We start from the raw sequence: 26,355 nt of genomic DNA on the forward strand, positions 1-26,355 counted from the left end.
GTGTAAGTATAGCATTGCACATATTATTGAAAATGAGAAATAATCTGAACAGCCACCTGCGGAAGATTGATTTAAATTATAGAAGATCCAGATACAATACTGCAACATCATTTAAGAGAAAGAAGTAGATTTGTGCATAGTCATAGGAAGATATCAAAAACTTACTGCTAAGCTTTTTAAAAGGAGGTTACATAGAAAAGATAAAAAGGGTTATCACTTTTATCTTTGAGGTATCTTTGGCAGGGGTGAAAGTTACATGAGAATTTTACTTCTAGTTTTTATGTTTTGGTAGTGATTGCGTATTTTTACAAGCATTTGTTATTTTTGTAAGTTAAATATAAGTGTTGGTACAACCATTGGTGGGAGAGGGGACTCTGCTGCTTATCAGAATTAAGCATTAAATGCCTTTATTGCTGTATATGTAGCCACATAGTTCACATGCATGCGATCACAGAACATGTATCATCAGGTTCTTTTTTTTTTTTTTTTTTGAGACAGAGTCTCACTCTGTTGCCCAGGCTAGAGTGAGTGCCATGGCGTCAGCCTCGCTCACAGCAACCTCAAACTCCTGGGCTCAAGCGATCCTTCTGCCTCAGCCTCCCAAGTAGCTGGGACCACAGGCATGCGCCACCATGCCCGGCTAATTTTTTCTATATATATTAGTTGGCCAATTAATTTCTTTCTATTTATAGTAGAGACGGGGTCTCGCTCTTTCTGAAACCATTCAATAATAAGCGTTGTCTAAACAATGTAAGGGATTTATAAAAGAACCTTTTTCTATAAGAGACTCTTTCACTGGTAAATTCTGGGCTGGATGAGGGTTTTCTTTCTTTGGGGAGAGGGTGTTATTTTCCTTTCAGAATTTGACACATTAATTGTGGAGGCTCAGCTTAAGATTTTATTTTTTTTCCCCTTCATGGTTATGAAAATAAAATACTTGGCACATAGGCAAATCTAAACAGTAGTAGTTACTTCATGTTTGTTGAATGAATGAATGAATGAATGATGAATAAAGAAAAAGTGGCAAATCTACATAGTATTAATACCAAGAGAGCCAGGAATTTTCATCTGGACTTGTCCAAAGCACCTAATAAAAAGTTTTAATTCAGATTGTTGCTATCTAAAGTAAATAGTAATTGCTTTAATAAATAGAGCATATACATTAAAATTTTGATTTTCTTTCATCTGAACTGTACTACTATGTGTGTGACTTCTTACAAGTTAATCTTTTTGTAGCTGTTTCTTCTTCTATAAAATAATGAATTATTAGACTCTAAACCCTAAAACTACTTTTTTTAATAGGAGAAATTTTGCCCCAAATGATAAAAATATAAATGCAGGTATTAATGCCTCATAAATGTACACAACCCACTTCATCTAGAATAAGTAAAAGTGCTTCCTGTTTCAAGGTTGAAAATGAAAAAGGTCTGAATTCACAGGGAGGCAAGTGTAGAGCTCTGAGAGGTTCTTTTCCTCCCCGGTATGGTGAGACGTCTCTAAAGCGAGCTCTGGGCCTCAGAACACAGTAGGATGGAACCTCCAGAAAGGATCAGCTCAGTCCACCTAAATTCTTGGTGGATATCATCTTTATTGGAAGCCTGAAATCTTCCTGATTCTTGTTAAGGATACAAAGAATCTGTGTGTCATTATTTAGTTTAGTAGTAAATGTCCGTTTATCACTGCTAAATGGGTTATAAATGAAATACTTGTTTTTCTTCACTGTCAGCTTTAAATAATTTAAGATCATAGTATTTAGTTCTCTTATTTATGATATGTATGTCTCTCCTCTCCCGCTCCGAGTAACACCGTTAACAAGTATGACTTGGTCTCTGTGGTATTCACTATCAATGAAATTTTTCATGAAGAAAGAAATTCTTACTATGAACCAAAGTAAGATTTTTTGAAGTTGGCTTCTTATTACCTCCTGTGCTAGTAAACTTAGAACTCTTTTATAGAAATTGATTTATTGTGCCAAGCCAGTAACCCCTAGTAGTATTAAATTTAGGCAAAGGAACTCAGGATAAATTGGTGTAGGAGAAGATATGAGAGAAAAGGGAAATTTTATCTTGGTTTTAAGTTACTTAAATCCTGATGGTTCTTTAGTCTCTCAACATTTACTCTAATTAGTCTTTCCTTTATACTTTCTCTTCAGTTCTGAACTCCTAAGTCCTTTGCCTGCATTTACTTGCTTTCGATTGTAAGGCTAACTTATATTGTCCCAATTACATGAACTTTTCACCGTATTTCTCAGTATTCTTTCCTTAGAGTTCATCTCTTGATTTTCCAATAACTCCTACTTGTTTCTCCTAATGGCTGTCACTTGTCTCTCACATTTTTTTTTATGTTCCCCTCCCCATGATTCTTCTTTCTACATTATCTGCTGTAGCAAGATTAAAACACATGCTGTTCAAGCTTTGCGCAGTGGCAGTATCGTAGCCAATGAGGTTTATCCGAGGCGCGATTATTGCTAATTGAAAACTTTTCCCAATACCCCGCCATGACGACTTGCAATATAGTCGGCATTGGCAATTTTTGACGGTCCCCACGGGGACTGGATAAAAAAAAAAAAAAAAAAAACACATGCTGTTGGAGAAGAGTGAAAAGAAGTTTTAGCCACATTCAGGTTATTAGCAGCGGCTCCCAGAGAGCCATTTAAACTCTTATTTGCTGTGCATACTAGTCCATGTACACCTGTGAGTCAGCAGGGCAGGTGTCATTTTTAATAATATTTTTATTATAAAGATGAGAAAACTGAGACTTTGAGGCATTACGTAAAATTGCCTAAGCCAGTTGGCAACAGTGCCAGGATTCTTAGAAATTTGGAGCAGGAGGAAATGCAATGAAGATTTTACTTGGAGGAATTTAGGGTCATCTATGTAAAGTGATTTTTTCTGAGGTCCATCAAACTATTAATAATTAAATCGTAGGCTAGAACTCAAGTTTTCTGATTCCTAATGTAGTACCTTTTCTTAACATACATTTCTTCTGAGGTAAAAAGCTATATGTCTTGTACATCTGCAGTGTTTTTACTTGAGATATTTGCATTTGGGTTGGAGATGGAAGATAAGCATGTAATGCTGCTGCCACATGAGTTCTCAAAACAAGTTGGTCATGTAGATAAAATGCAGTCACGTGTTTATTGCATTTTGGAGTGTTCTGTGATTTAAAAATGGAGGGTAAAAATCATCATACCAAAATTTAAAAACCTTCCAATATTACTTCCCCTTTTATTATTTTGTAAAGTAATTTAAAAGAGAAACCAAAGAAGTAGAAGTATTTAAGAATAAATTCAATTTATATGTATAACAACATTTTGAGTAATCAGGTTCAGAAATTGAATCTTAAAATTACTGCCTTTTTTAACCCTTGTTGAGATTTTTTTTTTTTTCCCCCTGAAATTTTTTTTCTTAGCTGGGTTAAATTTATTCATTTATTGGCCTGGTAAAGATGTTTTTAGTGCTTCATATTCTGTATGTCTGTTAATTTTTATTATTTAGTAGAATAAATTTAAGAATAGTAGATGAGGCTAAAGATACTTATTTCAGAATATATCTCAGATGCTTTTGTTTTTTTAGTGAATCCTAGAGTTTCACTCAGTCACTCCAGCTAGAGTGCTACGGCATCATCATAGCTCACTGCAACCTCAAACTCTGGGCTCAAGGGATCCTCTTGCCTCAGCCTCCTAAATAGCTGGGACTATAGTCTAGCAGCACCACTCCTGGCTAAGTGTTCTATTTTTTATAGAGATGGGTCAGGTTTTGTTGCCTAGGCTGGTCTGGAACTCCTGGCCTCAAGCGATCCTACCACCTGGGCCTCCCAAAGTGCTAGAATTACAGACATGAGCCATGGCGCCTGGCCTAATTTCAAACATATATAAAATATACCTTTCTGGCCCTGAATTTGTAAGTGTACGTATTTGTCTTTTACTTTGAAATCTCCTAATTGAGTGATAGATTTCAGAGTCTCAAAAGGTTTTTTTATGAGTAAGGAAAATAAGTAAATAACGTACTGTTAGTATGCTTGGAGAAATATGTTTATAAAAGTAAAAATGCTCTTTTATTTAAAATTTAATGATGGTGATAGATATTGTAAAGCCAAAGCAATTAAAAGGAAAAGGACATTTTGAGAAAATGGCTTGTTCTTATGTAACTAAATATATACTGTTTACTTGTATTTTGTCAGATTCTGAAATTGAGGAAGAGAGATTTGGAGTTCTGATGATTTATGGAGAGAGTTAATCAGAGATTGCTCCTTGACTGAGCTGCTGTCTGCATAGGCTGTTAACAATTGTTTCTCTGGCAGCAGATCTTGTTCATCAGGATTGCATCATTTCTGGGAGAATGGCCAAGGTCCACAGCCTCAGCACAAAGACTGTCTGAAGCATATGAGGCCTGTTCTCTTTCTGAAGCGGCACTCCTCTTCCTGCCAGTCCTCTTCACAGGATTACTGAAGCAGACTTGTTCTGAATTTCTTTCATTGGATTGGCTATTTATTGGACTCTTGTCTCCCAGCTGCTTCCGGCTCACCTGTCTGATGCAATTTCTTCTTCTGAAATCTCTGTTGGAATTATTCTTAAAGCACTTTGTCTTCTCTGAGAGTGACCAGACAGATCTTACAGGTCTTGTGCTTTCAGCAAGTCATGTAGAGAAGAGACTGTCAGGATCATAATACAGAGACAATTGACCATTTCTGAACTGAATTAAAAAGATAGGATAAATAAAAAACATTTTTGGTATGTTCTATATAACATCCTCTTCCGTGGAAGCGGTATGTAAATAGCAACTCCTCAAAAGAGTGCTTGGTACCCTAAGACAGGCTGATTCTGTTTACAAATTGAAGAATTTACTAGTGTTCCTAGAGTCTGATGGATTGTTCTGGAAATAGTTAATAATAAGTAATTGAAATTCTAATGCATTCATTTTTCCCTACTGTGTACTCACATACTTATTTCTCCTTTTCCTCTTGTTCGTTCTTTTTGCTGTTGTTGCTTCTTGATTTACTTTATTCCTTCATTCCTTTTACTGTTACTTTCATACCTTTTGTTCTTACAATAATTTTGTGTATACTCTTCCAAATGTTTCTTAAGAATAGTTTATTTTGCAGTTTTTAAAAATTGGGAATCATAAAGCATCAACATAAATAAAGTATGTGGTCCTCTAATGCTTGGTAACTGGAATCCCATAAATGACTCTTCTCATGTTTATGATATATTAACTTTTTATGTGTTAATAACTCATTCTGACTAATGTTAAATTTGGCTTTTTTGGAGAAAACACTGAAAACTTAAAGAGAACTGATTATTTTTTCCCAAAAGTCCTGGGGCACCTATTCTATTTACTTTTTGGAGGATAGAAAATTAATTTTAAATCTTTTTGGCCTGGTGCAGTGGCTCACACCTATAATCCTTAGCACTCTGGGAGACTGAAGTGGGAGGATTGCTTCAGCTCAGGAATTTGAGACCAGCCTAAGCAAGAGTGAGACCCTGTCCCTACTAAAAATAGAGTATAGTAGTGTACCTGTTGCCTCAACTACTCAGGAGGCTGAGACAGGAGGATCGTATGAGCCTAGGAGTTTGAGGCTGAGCTATGATGGCATCATTGCACTCTACCCAGGGCAACAGAGTGAGACTTTGTCTTCCTCCAAAAAAAAAAACCTCTTTTTTTTTTTTTTTTTTTAAACATGTTTCTATTAAGAAGTTGACCACAAGTAGAACTGGCTCTCTTTTATCATTCTTTTTCTATAGTAAGACAAGAGGACAGATAGCATGGAATGATTGGGAAGAAAGGAGTAATGTAGATGATGGTAGGCCCTTGTCTGACTGGAGAGTAAATTTGACATTTGTTTAAAGAAATGCCTCTGAATTTGGGAAGGGTTCAGTGGAAAAGAGAAGCACCTCACAAGAGAGGGAAAATTAGCCAATAACATAAGTAATTGCTACTTCTTAAGTCAAATAAAGATAATTTCCTTCCTTACCCTTTATTTACTTTCTGGCTTTACATGAAAATAGGATATAAAGATCAAAGGACAAAAGTTTAGTACTGGATGGAAGATAGGATGGTAAAAAAGGGACTATACAGAAATGAAACATAATTACCATTAATACATCTGTAGCATTCCGTTCTGTGTGTTCATCAATGTTATATCTTCTATACTAATTTGTATCTCAACTTTTTCTAGGTCTTCAGAGAACTGGCAGATAATTTGGGGGAACTTCATATTCAGAGGTCTATATAAAGGTGACTGACCCAAATAAATCCTTTTAATTTTCTTTTTTATTTTTTGCATTTTAATGAATACAGAAATCATATTGTGGTAGTGGTGATCATAATTTACTCAAGCAAGTATTTCTTGAACCTTTTCTATGTGAGACATGGTTCTGGCCATTGGAAATACAGCAGAGAATAGAACAGACAAAATTCCCTATCTTTATAGTTTGTATTCTGGTAGGAGAAAACAGACAAATTAACAAGTAAAATGTATCTTGAAATTGTTCCACCTAGAGACGGTTAATTCTCACCACGCTCTCCAGGACACTCTCCTAACTGTGATGAGTTAAAATAACTTGTATAACTATCAAGCTTGTTAAACTACCCTAGAGTTACCCTAGGAGTCTGTTGTCTTGGTTTATGAAACTAGAATATTATAATAACATGTTGAATATGGATGATCTGTTAAAGGTTCTTCAGTTAACATTTTTATAGCTGTGTGTAACATTTTACACCGAGTTATTTAGGGAAGGAGCTATTCTCAGGATTCTATGAGAAGTATAGATTTATTATCAGAATTTGAATTAAGCATCATTATTAGGAAGGCAGAATTTGAATGAGGTGGCAAAGCTAACCTATTATGATTGCTTTCAGACGAGTGGAAGAGTCATATAAAATTAGAAGGAAAATGGAAGAATTAATAAAAAAGAAATTCATATTTAACCACTTAATATTTCTTTTTTTTTTTTCTTTTCTTTTTTTTTTTTTTTAACCACTTAATATTTCTTTAAGTTATTTATCAAGTATCCAAAATAGCTAGCTTGGAACTTCTTTGAGGAATGTAGAAATCATTTATTCATTCATTAAGGAGATACTTATCTGAAGTAACTTTTTGATCTTTTCATTTTAAAAATTGCTCTAGGAAAAAACTATCAGCTTTTTTTTTAATGGGCATATAGTAGTAATGGCTGTAACAAAGGGTTTTTAATGGTGTTGAGTCACTTTTTTTGAAGTCTTTTACTGAAAATATAACCCATGATTCAGATTCATTTTACTATTCAGGGGTGGTAGGATCATTATGAGACTTCCTTCTGATTATCTTGTTAGACAGCTTCTGGGCTTTTTAAAAGAAAACGTGAATTATATGGTGATACTAAAATTAAAGAAAGAATTGTCGCCAGGAGTACCCAGTATTTAACTATGCCCTTTTGGGCTTACATGATAAGTGTTCTCTGTTTTATCATTTGCAGATGTTATTCCAATTTCCCAAATGCTTGAAAGATGTACTGCCAAAATCTCTGTTTGAATATATCATTAGGGAAAGGAAACGTTTGAGTGTAAGGCTGGCCCAAAGGCAGAAAGTTGTATCAGTCACTTCTGGTTTTATGAGCTGTGAGGAAGCAGTAGATAAGAAGATTGGGCCTCCTTTGTGTTTTAGTCTTCAGTCTAGCTATATGTCACCTCCAGTTGGGTAGGAACAGAGGCATTATCACACCCAGATTTGGAGAGTCCTGGGTCCATTGGTAAGATCTTGTTTTTTCAAGCCTAGAACCACAGTAAACCGCTTCATTCTAAATGAATGACACAAAAATCGTATATTATCTTTATGCAATCTTCAAAATCTTTACCTAATTCACTATTTGCAATTAGTTTTCTAATCCACATGAATCTGCTTTTATATCAAAATAAGATTCAAGCATCTCAAGCCATGTACCATTTAAAATTTACATTAACCCCCTGATTGACTCAATCCAATATTGTGTTCTTTTCATTCCATTTAGTTTTTTTAGTATTAAGAATTGTTTGAGGCCGGGCGCTGTGGCTCACGCCTGTAATCCTAGCTCTTGGGAGGCCGAGGCGGGCAGATTGCTCAAGGTCAGGAGTTCAAAACCAGCCTGAGCAAGAGCGAGACCCCCCTCTCTACTATAAATAGAAAGAAATCAATTGGCCAACTAACTGATATATATATATATATAAAAAATTAGCCGGGCATGGTGGCGCATGCCTGTAGTCCCAGCTACTTGGGAGGCTGAGGCAGAAGGATCACTCGAGCCCAGGAGTTTGAGGTTGCTGTGAGCTAGGCTGACGCCACGGCACTCACTCTAGCCTGGACAACAAAGCGAGACTCTGTCTCAAAAAAAAAAAAAAAAAAAAGAATTGTTTGATTTTTTTTTTTTTTTTTTTTTGAGGCAGGGGAACGCCTGCCACCCTACTGCTCCCCATTCTACTGTCTTACTTGTCTCGTTATAAATCAATATATCAATCATGACTCATTTGTAGGGTTTGTTTTTTTGCTTTTTGCAAAAATCTTTATTAACCTGGTCTTTGACATTCATGTTGACTTTATTCTCTCCCACATAAAGTGCTTCTGGTTTCATCCTTTTAAATATTTTTTACATTAATATGAAATCAGTAGTGTAAAATTATATATCATATGCCTTTTTCCCTTTGTAACATACCTCGAAATATCTGAATCCGCTTTTGCTTTTTTTTGTGACCCGTCAATGGTTTGTGAGTCTTTCTGTCCCCAAATTACACTGGTTTATGGTCACCAAGTTAAGTTATCCTCACTGCTTTTCCATACAAAATTCTCTAATCTTTGTCACAAAAGCGTTCTCTTTGTGATTCAGTGGTGTGTTTTATATGCATGGATTTGTTTTTAGAGCCGTGTTCGGTTCCCAGCAAAGTAGAGCCAAAGGTGCAGAGACTTCCTGCACGCCCACTGTACCCACACGTGCACAGTCTCTCTGTGGTGTATGTTTTTGGTCATATGTAGCAGTATGTATTACCTCACAAATACGATTGATTGTTAAGATAACTGTGTCTTCCCCTAAAATGATAGTTATGATAAAATTGTTTAAAAGAAGGAAGAGAGTGTTCTGTGGCAAAAGAAGACAATAAGAAATGGCTATATCCAATCAAATATAAACAACAATTGATCTGTTTTAATTTGGACGAAATAACATTATTGACTACTTATAAAACTGCATTTATTTGTGACCTAGTAGAAAGTTTAAACGAAGACCTTGAATTACTAAAGAATTTAGGTAAACTATAATATTTCTAGTAAACATCCTATATCTTAAAACTTGTTTGGTATGCTAGAAAATTTTGTTTCATGGGCAAATGTAGAATGGGGGAAATGTGCTTATTATTGAGTTGGGGGAACAATATCGCTTTCCCTGGGACTGAAAAGAAAAAAAAAAATTAAAACATATCAAAAAGTAAACATAATGTTTTGTCACCTCACTTTGTAGAATATTAATGCAATACATAGTAAATATAGGATAATATGCCTGTACTTGTGTTATAATTATCCCTTAAAAAGCCTTGTTCCAGAAAAACAAAAATACTCAGTATCCTCTAGGATAAATTTTAAGATATTTTCATTGTTTATGGCAGGATTCCTCATGTCCATAACATGTTGGCTGAGGCTGCACAGCTCACCCCCACTCTCAGAGTGGTCAGTCTCCATTAATTGGACCCCGTGATTTCCAATCTCTGCTGTGTTGGACGTCATGAGCATTGCAATCCCTCTGGGAGTCACCACATCAGACACATCATACTCAGATATGGCTGCTGGATCAGAGTAAGTGCTGCTTCTTCGGTAGTATGTGCATTACCAGTTCATGTGGAGACAACTCTATTATCAGTAGCTAATAAGATATGTGTCGTATTTTCTTAACCAAAGTCTATCCCACTGTAAATGACATTAGACCTTTCCCTTTTCCCCCATAGAAGCTAGAGGGCAAAAGGAACTAGAAGGGGGAGGAAAATGGCTTTCAGAAAGGGGGTTCTGGGTAAATGATGAATAGAATCAAAGTAGGGATTACATTTTCACTTGTTTTGATGGGTGGGGAAGATTAAAATAAAGCAGGTGTCACTACCTGCTTCTTGTAGAGTTAATGATTATTCTGATGGAGGGAGAGAAGGAGGGGTGTTCTTTCCAACTGATTTTCCTTGAAGGCCTCTTCCTATGTACTTCCCATTGTTCTAGAGTAAAGGGGCTGAAACTTAATATGGGCAAACTGCTTAGATCTTCTGATATTTGGGGTAGAAAACATGGAGATCAGTGTCATCTGTTTTTTATGATATTCATTGCCTAGAAAGAGGACCTTCAAAATCAGTGGTACCAAACTTTTTTTTCAGCTAAGAGCAGCTTTAGGAATTCAGAGTTTGTCGAAAAGCCTAATCCCTAAAATAATACTCTCAATTCTTGAAGAATTTAAATGCCAAATGACAATGAAGGTAGGCCTTCATTATACAACTTTATATATTATTCAGCTTTAAAATTTTTAGCCTTTTGTATCCCTTCTCTTTTAAGTTGTCCGAGATTCCCCCTGCTCACAGATTCCCCCTCTTGTCCTTTTACCTCCCTTGTACCCAATCTTCCTTGCTTACAGAAAGGAAGTGGAAGCCCCCTACCTTTCAAGACGAAGTGGCACTACACCAGGATGTGAAAGTCCAGCGAAAGAGACCCAAGGGGCCTAGGGGGCAGCACACCCCCAGAAGCCAAGTCTATTCCAGGCAGTACCAGGGATTAGGGTCTGGGCTGGAAAAATCCTGGTGTTTTGAATATGTTCAGGTCCAGTTCAGACTCTTGATCCCACAGCCACTTCTTGAGTGAGGTGGGTGTTGCTCTAATTCCCGTTTCTCTTGCCATTTTCAAGGTCCCTGGGAATTCTTTCCCCCTTCAGCAAAGCAAAGCAACTGTACCAGAATTCTGGGTTGAACAGCATCCTTGATTAATAGTGGTTTTCTTCCTTAAAACTGAGAATATTATTAAAGAGAATGTTTATTTCTTCATAAAGCCACCTATTATATAACTTATCTGTTTACTGGGTTCCTTAAAGAGGAAGACTTAAAGCTACCCTAAGAAGTAGTATACAATATTCTGGGGTAGTCCAGAATGGAAAGCAGTTTGGGGGCTTATTCCCATATAAAAAGGAAGGAGGGTGGGGGTGGGGAATGGTGAATTGTTTTCCTTCTAGTGCTTTTTCTCTTGTTTTGTTTTTGTTTTTTTGCATGCCAAAGAGATTTAGTTATGCCAATGGCTGAGACATCTGATTTACAGTTATTTCCCCAGATAAAGTATTTAAAAATCTTCCTGTGTTAGTATGTAGCCCAGATGTATAGTGTGTATGGATTTTTATTAAGTCAGCTACTAACTTGCTGCTATATGGATTAACTAATAAACTATGTAGCTAGACAGCACTAACATTTGTCAGAAATTTGAACAAAAATTAAAGTTTGGGCCGGGTGCAGTGGCTCACTCCTGTAATCCTAGCACTCTGGGACACTGAGGCGGGCGGATTGCTCGAAGTAAGGAGTTCGAAACCAGCCTGAGCAAGAGTGAGACCCTGTCTCTACTAAATTAGAAAGAAGTTAATTGGCCAACTAAAAATATATATAAAAAATTAGCCAGGCATGGTGGTGTATGCCTGTAGTTCCAGCTACTTGTGAGTCTGAGGCAGAAGGATCGGTTGAGCCCAGGAGTCTGAGGTTGCTGTGAGCTAGGCTGACACCACAGCACTGTAGCCCAGGCAACAGAGTGAGACTCTGTCTCAAAACAAAACATTAAGTTTGTTATTTGTAGATAAGAAAAAGATCCAAAGTAGTTATTCTTACAACTGATATTTTTCTCAAAGTATAGAGATGAATGACTGCCTATAAATGTTGCTAGGGAATCCAGGAATTAGTACAGAAACAAAAATACTTCTGGTCTACAAATTTGACTGCAGTGTCAGCACCAGCATATCTTAGGATTTCCTGAAACATTTTTGTCCATAATCTGCAGACAGATTTCTGATAGCTGTAATCACAACTAATCACACAGTTATTCCCTTAGTATTCCTACAAAGGGAAAGAATGTCAGTAACCTGCTTATATACCATTCTGTTAAATCATGACTGATATTTGTTAATGATCCATTGTGCCTATACACACTGTTCTAGGCACTTTAAGCTTAAACCTGCAGCGTACTCATCTAAGTAAAAGACCTAGACCTTACCTCATGGGATTTTAAATCTGATGGCAATATGCATTTTAAAAAATATTTACAAAAAAAGTGTAGATATAACAAAGACGCGAAGATTTTTCTGAATTTCCAACTCTACCATAACGGAATTTCAGGAATTTTCCAAGAGGTGGCATGATAGCAGGTTGCATATTGTCTTTAGAACGCAATTGGTGGAGTATATCTATCGTGAGCCTGGTTTCTGTGTATGTGCCCAACTGTCATAGCAATTCAATTATCAGAGAAAAAAGGCTATAATTACATCTGCATAAAGTACTTGGCTAATAAAGAGATGTAATTCCAATGCTCCAGATTTTTAATCCATATTTTAAAACACAGATAAGAACTGATATATGTGTAAAGGAATAATCTAGGAAACTCTGTAGTTACCTGTCAGCATCTTACTATGAATTTAATCAATAACCAATATGGAAATTGCAAAGTTTCTTCATCGAAAGATAGGAGTTTAGATTTTAGATTTGGCATGCATAGCAATATATTAAATGCTGTGCTTGCCGAGAAAGTGTTGTGTAGTGTGATGGCCTGTTAACCTCCACAACACACATTTTATCTTTATTCCCTAGACTTGCACACGAAGTGCATATGCTCATATTTACCCGTTTGGAGATGGGTAAGATACAACCAACATAGCTCCATCTCCATGGCCATCTTTTATTTCATGCAACTCTCCTTTTTCCCCTGTCCAAAAAAAAAATCCATTCCTAATAAACAGCTGTCATGTTTCACCCCATGCGTTCAGTCGTACAAAATCTCCTATATAAAATATGTACAGCTCTTTGGAATACTCTAGTATTTATCTAGTAATGTACCTAGTAAATTAACAATGTATAAATGTATTATTTTCTTTTAACTGTCCATCATAGAAACTAAATTATACCTTCATTTTATTAATGCTTGTCTGCCTTTGGATTCATTGAGGAAACCTCACCTGTTTCCTAATACGATGATTGCCTCTCAGTGAGCCATATCCAGATCATCTTTTTCTCAAGAATACTGACCTGCATTCTTGATGTGTCCCCCCAATACCCATCTTACAGACAACTCTTAAATAATAATAAAATGCATGCATCTCACTAACAGAGAATACTTTCCTCTGTCTAAAGTTCTTCTTCACCTAGAAATTACCTTTGCTGTTATTAATAAGACCCCTTCTCACAGTTTTGGAGCATATAACTGGGTGAGTTGGATGCGTATCTCAGAATTTTCTCTTATCCCTCACTTCTTAGCTAACGGTGCGCCATGTCGAGCTGCGCACTTTGTTCCTGCCAAGTACTGTATACTGCTTATCTTTAAGCAGGAAAAGTGTCTATTATTTGAGGCAAACAGTATGTGTTATTTGGTTCCCTAGAAGACCCACTGATTTCTCAGGTTGAGTTATACTAGTCCTTAGAGTTTCTAATTTATGAATCTTCTAATTAACATAAATTGCTGTAATCCATTATTCAATTCTGTAAGGTCATAAAGTTACATTTTTTAGTTATCCTTCAAAATTCCCAAATGTAACCAGGTAACAGTCAGACCTGAAGTTCCTTCTTCCTTTATCCTTTGCCACCTATGCCTTTTTTTAAATCAAGTAAAGGCTTATATTAAGTTTCTAAATTTGAATGCATTTATAATTCTTCTATAATTAATAAATTCTGTTTTCCACTCAGTGGGGGTATAAAAAGATAAACCAAGCTTCTCACTAAGCCTGGTTAACAGAAGTCTCAAATAATTTTCTTTCAAGATAGAATATTATCCTGGTTTCCAAACCAAGAGCAAGAAGAAAGAATATACGTAGGATTTGAAGTCAGACAGACTTTGTTTCAAATTCTGGCTCTGTCAGTGTGTGACCTTGGGGAAGTCAAGCCATCTTACCACCTCAACTTCCCCTCTTTAAAAATGGGGTGCTGTTTGCCATGTTTAGTGGTTACATAAATTAAAGACTATATAAAGCACCTAGCAAATAATAATGGGTGATCCAAAATGGTAGCTGTTACTACTGTTATTGTCACTAGATAAATAGAACTTTCGAGCTCAGTTTTGATTACTTTGAAATTCTTTAGTATTACCATGCAGCTGTTAAATAATTGTGTCCTAGATATGCTTGCATGTCATTGGTTGATGAGAAATTATTACTCTAATATTTGAAAGGTGTTTGGGGGTTCGTCAAGATGAGAGGTGTGATAAATATAAGATGCCATTGTTTTTACCTGTACTTTCTTCAGGGTATCCTGTCTTTGTAGTGAATGGAAGAGGGCCTGGTCCCTGGGGCAGTGCAGAAGGCACTTTCATCATCTCACTCACTGCAAATGTCATGTGAGGTTTCATGGAAGTATTAAGAGATCCAATTAAGAAGAATAGTTCTGAGTCTAAACCAGCCCAGAGTGGCTTCTCTAGGGGAAACTCCCCGCTCAGCTGGTACGTTTGTGTTTGTCATTAGGGACACCTTGTATCCCAGGTACCTGCCTTGAGACATCTGCCTGTACTGGCTTCATGTTACACACAAATCCACATTTAACACTCCTACTGTTATTTATAGGCTTAGTTATGTTAATCAGATTGTTTCACTGAGTTCTTTCTCTTATTCTAGTGGCTGGTGGTTGTGTAAAGAGGAGGGATTAGAATGGGAAGTAAAGTGTTAGCTTAAGGGAAGATTAGGTGTTATGCTATCATGCGTTGCTTTTCGCCTTTGTGCAGCCCTGAATCTGTGGAGGCTAGTCCAGCAGTTAATGAGAAGAGCGTGTATTCCACTCATAATTATGGGACCACTCAGAGGCATGGGTGTCGAGGACTGCCTTATGCTGTGAGTATGCATTTGTTTCTCTCCAGAGCAGTGATCTTCCTGGAGTGTAATCCATTCTTATACATTGTGACTTTCTTGAAATGTTTATATGCAGCATGACGAAGTTGCCCCTTTTGCACTTCCCTGCCTCCAGCGGACGTCTAGCCCTGCATCATTGTTCTTGTTTTTATGTCCCAGTTGACCTTGGCATTTTGTTTTATCACTTTCCTGGTTGAAGCCAAAAAACAAAGGGTACTACTTTCTTCTTTCTTTCCATATGTACCATACTTTAGGGGAGAGAGGGGCCAGTGTTTGGACACTGTTGATTTAAAAAATCTTATTTTCAGGATCATAATTACGGAGCCCCTCCTCCTCCGACACCTCCTGCTTCTCCCCCTGTCCAGACGATCATCCCTCGTTCTGACCTGAATGGCCTGCCGTCGCCCGTAGAGGAACGCTGTGGAGACAGCCCGAACTCTGAAGGAGAGACTGTTCCTACCTGGTGTCCTTGTGGTCTTTCTCAGGATGGCTTCCTTCTCAACTGTGACAAGTGCAGGTAAGATCCCGTTCCATCTACACTCAAGTCTGGGTTGCTGGGATTAGGGTTTCTTATCAGTAGGGAAAAGCTCAAAGTATTCTTTCTTGTGTTTGTTAATGTAGATGATTCCTTAGTGCTCCTTGGCTCGAATTCTCTGCACTAGGTGAGAATTGCTGACAACAAGGAATGAGAGATTGATGTTAAAGCTATTGAATTTGATATGAAATTTAATGTCCTGGAAACATTTGGTAGGTGGGAGGGAGGGGGTAGAATATGCAGAGACGCTTCGCCCATGTGTGCTGTGATATGCTGCATGCTGTTGGAAGGACTACTTTAAGTTTATTTTCCCTCTTTAGGGGAATGAGCAGGGGGAAGGTTATTAGACTTCATCGGCGGAAGCAGGACAACATATCAGGTGAGCAGAAGATGGATTAGGCCCACATTTTGACATACAAATATTTTGTGACTTACATATTCAGCTCAAGAACCCCTCTTACGAGTTTCTGTGTTCCCCAGCTCTTTTCATAAAAAGAGGTAGAAGTCCTCTTAAGGCCACTGTATAGTTTTCTTGTAGTAAACTAAATGTATCTGGAAACAGCAGTTAGCCCTGTAGCAATCATGGTATTCCTTGTGAACACACACAAAAAATGGATCCCTTTTGAAAAAATTAGCAAGTCTCAGATAGTTACAGATTAAGGCCAAGGAGTTTAGGGATGTAATATGAGGGGAGAAATAGATACAATGCATAACAGGGTTTATATGCTTAATGCCAATAATATAGATAGTATCTTATTTTCATTAGAAAGATGGGTATTTATGTTGCTTTACAGGTGATAGGGCTAATAATGGAAGTAATGACTTAACTGATATGAGGCACACCTAAAGAAATAAGCTGCTTTTAACATACTTTCAGGCTCTTAGTGCCTGAACTATGAAATAACCTTTTCCAGGTGGGGATAGCAGTGCAACAGAAAGCTGGGATGAGGAGCTTTCTCCTTCCACTGTGTTGTATACAGCAACACAGCACACACCTACAAGCATCACCTTAACTGTTAGAAGAACCAAACCCAAGAAGCGGAAAAAGAGTCCAGAAAAGGGTCGTGCAGCACCAAAGACTAAGAAAATTAAGGTACGAAGGGTGAAAATATCTTAAATAGCAGTATGTCTGAAATAGCTCAAATTTTGGAGCAGGAATACACCAAAACTCTTTTTAAGACATTTGATCCAAGGTGTCTAAAGGGCCACTTTTGCTCTACTTGCAAAAATCAGCTAATGTGTGTCATGTGCATATAGACCAGCCTTTCTTCTGCCCCACCGTATCATCACCACTGGCTCAGAGTTTCTTCTCAGGCCCCATCCCAGGTGTGCCTGTATGTGTTGCAGCCTCAAGTCTAGGCTTCCACTATCCCCGCCTCTCCACCCCAAAGCACAGCCTGAAATTCTTGTCCTGGTTACATGCCTCATGTCTTTGGGTTGATTGTTTTTCCTTGTTTGAAAAAACAAAAATCGGGAAACATCTCTTGAGTGATTTAGGCTTCCTCAGTGTCATGGTCACTTTCCTATATTCTCGGCAAAAAAGTCTCCGGGAAAAACCTCTTCTGGTTTGTGTTCTTTCTTCCCCATCGTAGCAGCTCTGTTGCTTCTAGGTGACTTGCCCACCCCTTGTTGAGGGGATTGGTCTTTGTTTCCTTCTTAGTTTCAAAACTGATAAATCTGCAACCTTACTAAAGTTTTTTTATTTACTTTTTCTCTTAGAATCAGGGGTGCATATCAGAGTTAAGTGATGCATGCTCTTCCCTGTTAATTACTTTTTAGCTCCACAATAGAAAGTGTTAAAATTAGTCTCAGAGTTCATTGGCTTTGAGCTTACCCCTGTTCTTGATAATAGTTTGGGGAATTCTACTGTATTTTTTACCTAGAGAAAAGGGGACAGAATAGTTTGTGCCTTAGTTTTAGTTTCAGATAGGTATGACTGTCATTCTTGGTACCAAGTTTTGTTTGTTCTACTTGTTTTCCTCTTTGGGATAGGCATTTCGAGAGGGATCCCGGAAGTCCTTGCGGATGAAGGTAAGGGGTAATCTATTGTGATCTTGCATTTTGGTCAGCTTCTTTCCTGACATTGATGGTCTGGGAATCTTGGACTCCGCTTTTCATTAGTTTGTAGTTGTTGCCATTCAGTTATTCATAGAGCTTTTCTCCAAAGTAGATTTTCTTGGCCATTTTCTGAAATATTTTCCCTTTCTATGATCCACTTTCATTTATTGGTTTTTCATTAGCTGCTTTTCTGTGGGGTAAGTGTCATGTGCCAAACAAAATGAGGCTGATGTGTCCTGTCACTGCTATTGTGCTCAAACTTGGAGTGAGGTTTTTCTGGTAATATTATAAGAGGATCTCTTGTGCAACCACCCTAGTACCCTGAGGGCTTTAATTGCTAGTTGGAAGGATAAATCTCATCATCAGGAAAGTTGCATTATTGACAGAATTAACTGTTTTCTCTTGGCATACCTGTTTGGAGGAGAAGACTCAGGAGATCCTAGTGTGTTTCTTTTCTTCAGTTATCACATAATAGAGCTTATGAGGCATGATTTTGTAAAGAGCTTGGAGAATAGTGAACAATGGTATAAAAGAACATTTAGGTGCTGGTTGATTAAAAACAGAGTTTGCCAAAAGGAGATTTGATTATACTGTCTAGGTATCATCCTTTACCTGTATATATAGATATATATAGGTGCAGCATACCTCCCAAGGCATTACTTACGGCTTCAAAGCTTTTAATTAGAAATAAGTTCTAGTTTAATTCTGTAACTATTTCTATTCTTAAATGTGTAAATAGGACCTTTTCTAGTGACTGTTACGTGGCATAAACATTAAAATCTTTAATGAGGATAAGCTTTATTTGGATTCTGTTTATGTGAAGCACCATTATGACTGATGTTATCAAAGATTATAGGTGGCATTTTATCTGAAGTTTGACTTGCACATACCTGTAAAAGAGCTGGGAGAAGACTTAGAGCCACAGAGTGTCAGGCCTGGGGTGTATCTTGGAATGCAAATTAATAATCTCTTTGCTACATCCATCTCCCACAAATGGCCAAATTTGCTTTAACTGCCCCTTTATTTTTGTTTCATTTTCTTAGAGGGACCCTTAAATAGACTTTGGAGGCAGCCAGAGCCCCAATCCTGGCTGCTAGGCCCTTTGCTCTTACCAGCCAACTATCGTAACTTACCTCTAGAAGTTTGAGATCTTTTCGAAGCTATAGACTGGCTCTCCCAGAAAGCATATAAACTCCAAACTTTGCTTACAGTTTCAAGAAGTTAACAGCCCCACAGGTGTGTTAAAATTTAGACAGAAAAGAAAAATATTATAGGTGATTCTGCTGGATTAACAAAAAAAGAAAAGAAAAATACTAATTGTTTTGTGTCTCATCTTAATAACTTTAAATCGAGTTAATAAATTTTGTCCTCAGAATTACTAGTAAGAATTCCCCCAAAGATCCAAGTGGGAGCCATAAGAGTGGAAAAATTTTATCATTTGGATTTCTAATCCCAAAGCCAGAACTTCCCTACTGGAGACTTAATTCTAAACTCAAGTTTTCTCAGCCTTGACACTATTGAAATTTTTAATCACATAATTTTATGTTGTGAAGAGGACTGTCCTTTGCATTGGTCTAGCAACAGGATATTTGGCGTCTACCCACTAGCTGCCAGTAACACACCTTCAATTGTGGTTATCAAAAATGCCTTTAGATATTACCAAATGTCTCTCGAGGACAAAATTGCCTTTTATTCAGAACTACCTTAAAACCACTGAGGTGAAGTCTGTGGTGCCCTGAAGAATAGGGCAGCAGCAGAGTGGCCTCTCACTGATGTTAGTGAGCAGTTGCTACTGCTGTGGCAAAGGCTTCCAGGATGCAGTAAGTTTATCAGGTCATAAGTTTAGTAGTGGTCACTCCGGGATGCCTAAAGCTGGAAATACTGTTTGGGCACCCCTAATCCCTTCTCTGTAAGCACCCTTCAGTCTAAGGTTTTACACAATTCCTTTTGCTCAACTGCTGTTGACAACATCAAGCAGCAGATGATGCTTACTCTGTTCTCAGTGTTGACCTTAGGTGTTTCTTAGACCCCTTTGTTTATCGTTTAGTCTTTGGGACTAAATGAGAAATGTAGAAAACCATGGTGTTAATTTTTTTGTTCCATTTTCTATTCCTTGGGGAAAGGATGGTAGACAACAATCAGTCAAGAACAGTGAAACAAAAGTGGTGAAAGAAAGCAGTTGTTAAAGTAGACATCAGTGTTTACTGTACCATTCGTGAAAAGTATATTTAATTTTGTTGTTTCTGTTTTTACAAGTTTAGTGTGGATGTGGATTTTTAAGTAGTGTGATACTACAATGTCTTCCTTCTAATCATCACCAGCGTGACATCATCACTGTCAGTGTTTGTTTTGCTTCTGAGGGCGCCTTATAAATCTTGAGCACCATGAAAGGAGAACACGTCAGGCTTAAGCTGTGTCTCTGTAGATCAAGCACTGTTCAGGGGGCTGTTTCTGACGTGTAGTAATCTTTTCTCAGTACTATCCCCATAGAGGGCAGTGGTTTTCCTAAAGGAGTATTATAGCAAAGTACCTCTTAAGCATTTTCTATATCCTCCCTACCCACTCCTCTCCCTTCACTTCCTCTCTTGAGATTATTTAGAATGCAACAATTCAAATTGCTGAAAACAGTGTGATAGAACGATATACTCCAAAATACTTTTTATATGTAGATTATGGTTTGATTGATTGGGGTCACAGGTATATTTTAAATGAACACGTATTAATTTCAAATGAAAATAAGAAGTGACACAAAAACAATCATGCTCCTGGAAGGTAATAAAACCAGTTTGCGCTAGCACAGATGTTCGATAAGTTGAAATTTTAAGCAGTTTGGTGATTTGAGGGCTCTGCCATTCATGTTTATGAACTCGATGTCAATCTTTTGATAAGAACAAAATTGATTTTTATGACTTAAAAATGGTCATTAAAATCGGTGATGGGAAGGAACTATGATCCACATTAATTTCTCACTGAATAAATGGAGAAACTGAGCTTCCGCATTTAAAGAAGTTATCCAAGATCTCACCTCTCATTGGTTACAAAACTATGACAGAGCCAGATGCCCTGACTCCCAGTCTATTACTTTTACATCATACTAACTGCCAAGTGAAAACAAATTTTTTTTTTCTTGTCGCCCGCCCTGCCCCCACCCCCCGTGTTTATGCATGGATTCTGCTAACCTGCCTGACCTTTGTTCTCTACAGAATTCTCCCTCTGAAGCACAGAATTTAGATGAGAATACAACTGAGGGCTGGGAAAATCGGATAAGACTATGGACTGATCAGTATGAAGAAGCTTTCACTAATCAGTACAGTGCAGATGTACAGAACGCCCTTGAACAACATCTACATTCTAGCAAAGAGTTTGTGGGCAAACCTGCAATTTTAGACACTATTAATAAGACTGAATTGGCCTGTAATAATACAGTTATTGGTTCCCAGATGCAGGTAAGGACCAAAGGGTTAAAGACTCTGTGTAAGTAGTTGAGATATTAAAAAGGAAGGAAGGAGGGCAGGGATTGGAATTACTGTTTCTTCTAAATGTACAAGGCCAAGGCCTTAGAATAACAAATGAGCCAGCTGTTGATCATCTTAAACCAAAACTAGGTTATATTAACTGGAAACTGTCTGGGTATATATTTTTAAACTATACTAATCAAAAATAGATTAATAAAGGTGGTAAATTTTATACAGCCTCAGGAATTATGTAAGATTTATGAAAAGCTAAGGGTGTTCTTTCTTGTTCTTATATTAGACATAGAGCCATTAAAATCTTAATCATGTATTTTTCCTTGATCTTTTCTTACCTTTTCTGGGATGGTAGGTTCACTAGATGGAGCATGTCTTCTAGAAAAATTGAGCTTATATCACTCAAAATTATCTGATTATTGATCTAAATAACATATAGATAAAATCTGAAAATGTTGGTGACATTTTTTAAATTATGAAATATTTTGTGTGTCTACTGAGGTGCTATTGCTGTTATTTAATGTTACTACTCTGGTTTTATTCAGTTACAGCTGGGAAGAGTCACTCGTGTTCAAAAGCACCGGAAGATTTTGAGGGCCGCAAGAGATTTGGCTTTAGACACTCTTATAATAGAGTATCGTGGGAAAGTCATGTTACGACAGCAATTTGAGGTCAATGGGCATTTCTTCAAAAAGTAAGAACATCATTCATTAAGCAATGAGGGCTAACGTGGACCTGGCTGGCCAAGGTTGTTATAAAAATTATCCTGTTTGATAGAATGCCCTTGGGGAAAAGATTGCAACTCAAATAAGCTCATGCCTGTCTGCTGTTTGTAGAGAAGTGCAAATAAATCTGCAGATTGTTTAATGTATAAAGTGGTGGTGACTCCTTTCCAAAGCCAAACATTCCTTGCTTTGTGCTTGTTCTTTAATCAAAAGCAGACGAACATGTGATGTCTTCCAAGTTTAGGCATTGCAAAGGACTGCTGCCTCTTCTGTCAGCATATGCTTTATGTTTGGAGTCATGGGGTGGACTTTTTGTTTCTGTTGAGAATTACAGGAATTTTAATTATATCCCTAGACCATACCCTTTTGTGCTCTTCTACTCAAAATTCAATGGTGTAGAGATGTGTGTGGATGCCCGTACTTTCGGTAATGATGCTCGGTTCATCAGAAGATCATGTACACCAAATGCAGAGGTAAGATATCCGTAGCAACTTCCTTTTGAATGGAACCAACAAAAGGACAAGCTTACTGAAGGAAGCAGTCTGAAAATTTCACCCAGATAAATAAAGGTCTGTAGAAAACAGTTGTGATCTTTCTTTATGAGAGATAAAAAAAAAAAAAAAGTAATGGTACTTTTATACTGACAGACTAGGAAGCAAAAGAATGAATTTTCTTTAGAGGAGGCAGAAATGGGGGGGGAAAAAAGTCAGCATTAGCTAAGGAAAAAGAGAGTAGCTAAGAAGTCAGGTTATATCAAAGAAATTGCCTTTTGGTGGAAATAAATGTCATTAGGCTTGGTTGCCGTTTTTTTAGATTTTAGGAAATAATGTTCTGTGAGAGAATCTAGACATTTTTATAATTCATCACTCCTGGTGTATGTGACCACATCAGATGCAACAAGAAAACCCTCACAGCCTTACTTACAGGCTGAGGAATTTTAATTCTCTGGTTCAACTCGAAACAGCTGTAAGATGTAAAGCAGAGATTTTACCCTGATTTCTAACATCTCAAGTTTCCTCCACTTATCTCAAGAAGTATTATAAACTTTGAGGCCATTACTATATAGTAGTTTCAGATGAAATGATAGAATTAAATAACAGACTTGTATGACTGTAAATGGGTAGAAATTATTTGGTTAAAAGGTTGTTTTCTCTCATGAAAAGTTCATGATCTTCATAATCCTAACCATAAGCATCATTCATGCAGGTGCGGCACATGATTGCAGATGGGATGATTCACCTGTGTATCTATGCTGTGTCTGCCATCACCAAGGATGCTGAGGTCACCATAGCGTTTGATTATGAGTACAGTAACTGGTAAGACCTGAAAAACCTTTCCTAACATGAATGTTTGTGTCTTTCATATTAGGCTCTTCAGCTCTATTTAAAGTCCGCTTTTGTTTCTTCCCCTTTCCTTTTACTTAATCTTTTCACGAGTGATGTATTGTTTGCCTAGAAATTGTGAAGGAAAAGACAGACTTAAGATGGTTTTTTTAGAGATACAGGTACATTGTACAATACTACTCACAAGTGTCCTTGACAAAGGTGTGCGGACATACACCTCTTTAGCAAGAATAGCAAGAGGGATGTGTATGAGAAATTGCAGTAGCACCTGCTGTTATGCACAGAGCACTTCTGCCAGGGACCATATAGGATGAGAATTTAAAGATTCATCCCCACCCTAAATGTGTTTAATTTTTTTGTCAATTATACCTTTATAAAGCTGAGGGAGAGATTTAAAGATTCACTTCATCCACTCAAACCATGTGATCTAGCTGTATATGACAGTACAGAAAAACAGATGGCAAGTCATGAATGAGTATGTGACAGGTTTCATAAAGTAGATGCTTTTTCTTCCTTGGTTATTTTAGGCAAAATAGAGTAAAGTGATGTTTGGCTCAGGTATAAGAAGAAAAGGTATTAATAAGTAGGGAATAAGTAGCTAAAAGTGAGGACATAGTTACAGTGGGCACAAGATAAGTATGGCCACTTTAACCTTTCGACCACTGGTTCACTGCCTGCTAAATAGCCTAACAATTCTTAGGAACATGGAGTTTAGTAGGAGCTTTCTTTCCTTTCCACTGACTATATGTAGTAGAAGAGCTGGGGTTATACAGAGAAACACAGAATATTGAAGTGACTCTCTAATATTTCTATTTAACTTATTCAAAGATAATATCAGAGGATTCATTATGTTAATATTTTAAGATAATGGTTGATGTAACTGAATTTCAAGGGTACTGAGACAGGCACTTTTGGTTGTTTCTTTGGAGCAGTAATTATAAAGTGGACTGTGCGTGTCACAAGGGGAACCGGAATTGCCCTATACAGAAGAGGAACCCCAATGCTGCAGAACTGCCACTCCCGCCTCCTCCAAGCCTGCCCACCGTTGGGGCAGAGACCAGACGTAGAAAAGCACGGCGGAAAGAGCTAGAGATGGAGCAGCAAAATGAGGCTCCCGAGGAGAATAATGACCAGCAACCGCAAGAAGTTCCAGAGAAAGTCACTGTATCCAGTGATCATGAGGTAATCTCACCTGGTCAGATGACAGCCTTGTGGCATGGATCCTCCAGAGGAAGAGGGTCCCAGGTTGCTACATGTCGTTTTAGGTAGGGAAGCTACAGTGACACTCAATGCCCTTTATATTAAAGTGGGCGTGCATTCGTTGATTTTCTTTCTGTTTTGTAATGGCAATAACATCCTTTCAGCAACTTTCCAGATTTTAGTCCAGAGAATAGGTTATCATGTGTGTTTACCATGTGAGTAACCCTTTAAAGCATTAGAAATTGTTTCTAGAGAGTTTTAAGCTACCAGACAGAATAAAACAGAGAGATTGGTTTTTCCAAGAGCTTAAGAATATAACTGAATATTGCCTCTGTCTTAAAGGAAGCAGACAATCCAGAAGAAAAACCAGAAGAAGAAAATGAAGAGGTTGTAGATGGCCAGGAGAGTCCAGCCCACGGCAGGAGGGTGAGTTCCATCTAACACCCCTTTGCCCCTGTGATTCCTGCTGCCTGCAGCATGCGGGCCTTTCTTTTCTGCTGACTTTGTATCTCATATATTTTTTGTGGAAGTTATAATTTGGGCTTTTCCATAAAATAGATTTCATTATAATTTTTAAATTTCTTTTTCTACACACAGTAGTTGTCTGGTGACTATTATCTAATGGAGGTTTTAAGAGGTTCTTTCAAGGCCAGGCGCGGTGGCTCATGCCTGTAATCCTAGCACTCTGGGAGGCCGAGGCGGGCGGATCACTCGAGGTCAGGAGTTCGAAACCAGCCTGAGCAAGAGCCAGACCCCGTCTCTACTATAAATAGAAAGAAATTAATTGGCCAACTAATATATACAGAAAAAATTAGCCAGGCATGGTGGCGCATGCCTGTAGTCCCAGCTACTTGGGAGGCTGAGGCTAAGTTTGTGTGTGTTTTGACACATTTTATAAAAATTAAGCCTTTAAGTCATATGGAGTAAAATTTTCTACTTCTAGGCTGAAACTAATCGTGTTTGTTTATGACTCTAAGTATAAGTTTAAGGAAAATCTACTTGGTTCTTTTTGAGCTTTGAAAATGCAGAAAAAAAATTGGTTTTGATGGCTATTTACCTATTATATTAAAAAGTTTGAAAATAGCTAACCCTTTTAGGAAAATTTATTTATGTTTGAACTTGTATTCTTTTACTGTTCCCACCATTTTAAATGACATATTTTATTTTTAGTTTTTATCTTATATTCTCCAAGGTCCTTAAGTGAGTTTCTATAAATTTCCATTAATAATACTTCTCTCCTCCTTGTTGAAGCTTCATTCTATACTAATGCTATTTTTTTGTAGACCCGAGAAGATAGGAAGGTTGAAGCCATCATGCACGCTTTTGAAAACTTAGAGAAAAGAAAGAAGCGGCGGGACCAGTCCTTGGAGCAGAGCAGTTCTGACGTGGAGATTACTGCCACCACCTCAGAGACTCCTGCTGCGGAAGAGACAAAAACTGAAGCCACTGAATCTGAAGTTAGCAACTCAACCTCAAATGTTGCTGTCCTGAGCATCCCACAGAATGTCGGTGTGAATACCCGGAGGTCTTCCCAAGCAGGGGTGAGAGAGGAAGAGACTCCGGGGCTTAGACATCAAGATGCCTTTGCTAATGCCACTGTCATTTTCAAACCTGTCTTTTGGAAGGGTTAAAATAAGTATCTTCAGCTTTGCTCTGTGTGTGTTGCAATAAGTAAGGCCATTTAGCTAGAGCCACTTTTATTAGCTGATTTGTGGGGTTTAGGGAGACCAGTAAAGTCAGAATTTGAATGACTAGACACTTTCAATCTAGAATGGAACTTGTTACTCTGCCTACCAGATAAACTGTTGGTGAGGAGTTGATAGAAACCATTTTGTGTCTCTCGTGGATGTCCTGCATAGGCATCCGTAAGATTTCATAAGATTCCAAGGATAAACCCTTTTTCCCTGCTCTGCTGTGATCACACTAAAACTTCAGTATCTGGGAAAGAAACATAGGAACAATTCACTTCCCTATCAGGAAC

At 37.6% G+C, this 26,355-nt stretch overlaps 1 protein-coding gene and 1 non-coding gene across 22 annotated transcripts in view; both read left to right on the forward strand.

Moving 5' to 3' along the window:
* SETD5 (SET domain containing 5) overlaps positions 1 to 26,355 on the forward strand; it is a 79,951-nt gene that overhangs the window by 23,805 nt on the left and 29,791 nt on the right. For 3 of the 21 annotated variants that reach the window (XR_012915316.1, XM_075998513.1, XM_075998521.1), the window contains exons 2-16: positions 6,178 to 6,236; positions 9,609 to 9,795; positions 10,610 to 14,643; positions 14,923 to 15,028; positions 15,355 to 15,563; positions 15,902 to 15,960; positions 16,496 to 16,674; positions 17,574 to 17,612; positions 20,843 to 21,085; positions 21,652 to 21,800; positions 22,187 to 22,304; positions 23,038 to 23,147; positions 24,107 to 24,356; positions 24,717 to 24,800; positions 25,658 to 25,915. Coding sequence is in view for 20 of the 21 variants with exons in the window: in XM_075998513.1 (XP_075854628.1) it covers positions 14,552 to 14,643; positions 14,923 to 15,028; positions 15,355 to 15,563; positions 15,902 to 15,960; positions 16,496 to 16,674; positions 17,574 to 17,612; positions 20,843 to 21,085; positions 21,652 to 21,800; positions 22,187 to 22,304; positions 23,038 to 23,147; positions 24,107 to 24,356; positions 24,717 to 24,800; positions 25,658 to 25,915 (1,896 nt within the window). In the remaining variant the exon portion in view is untranslated. The other 18 variants (XM_075998519.1, XM_075998526.1, XM_075998518.1 and 15 more) reach the window with 13 other exon arrangements.
* On the forward strand, positions 2,411 to 2,551 carry LOC142865514 (U4 spliceosomal RNA). The gene has a single exon (XR_012915713.1). It is a non-coding gene; the product is annotated as a U4 spliceosomal RNA (small nuclear RNA).

The sequence above is a fragment of the Microcebus murinus genome, chromosome 28 (genome assembly GCF_040939455.1).
Source record: "Microcebus murinus isolate Inina chromosome 28, M.murinus_Inina_mat1.0, whole genome shotgun sequence".
Classification (NCBI taxonomy): Eukaryota; Metazoa; Chordata; class Mammalia; order Primates; family Cheirogaleidae; genus Microcebus; species Microcebus murinus.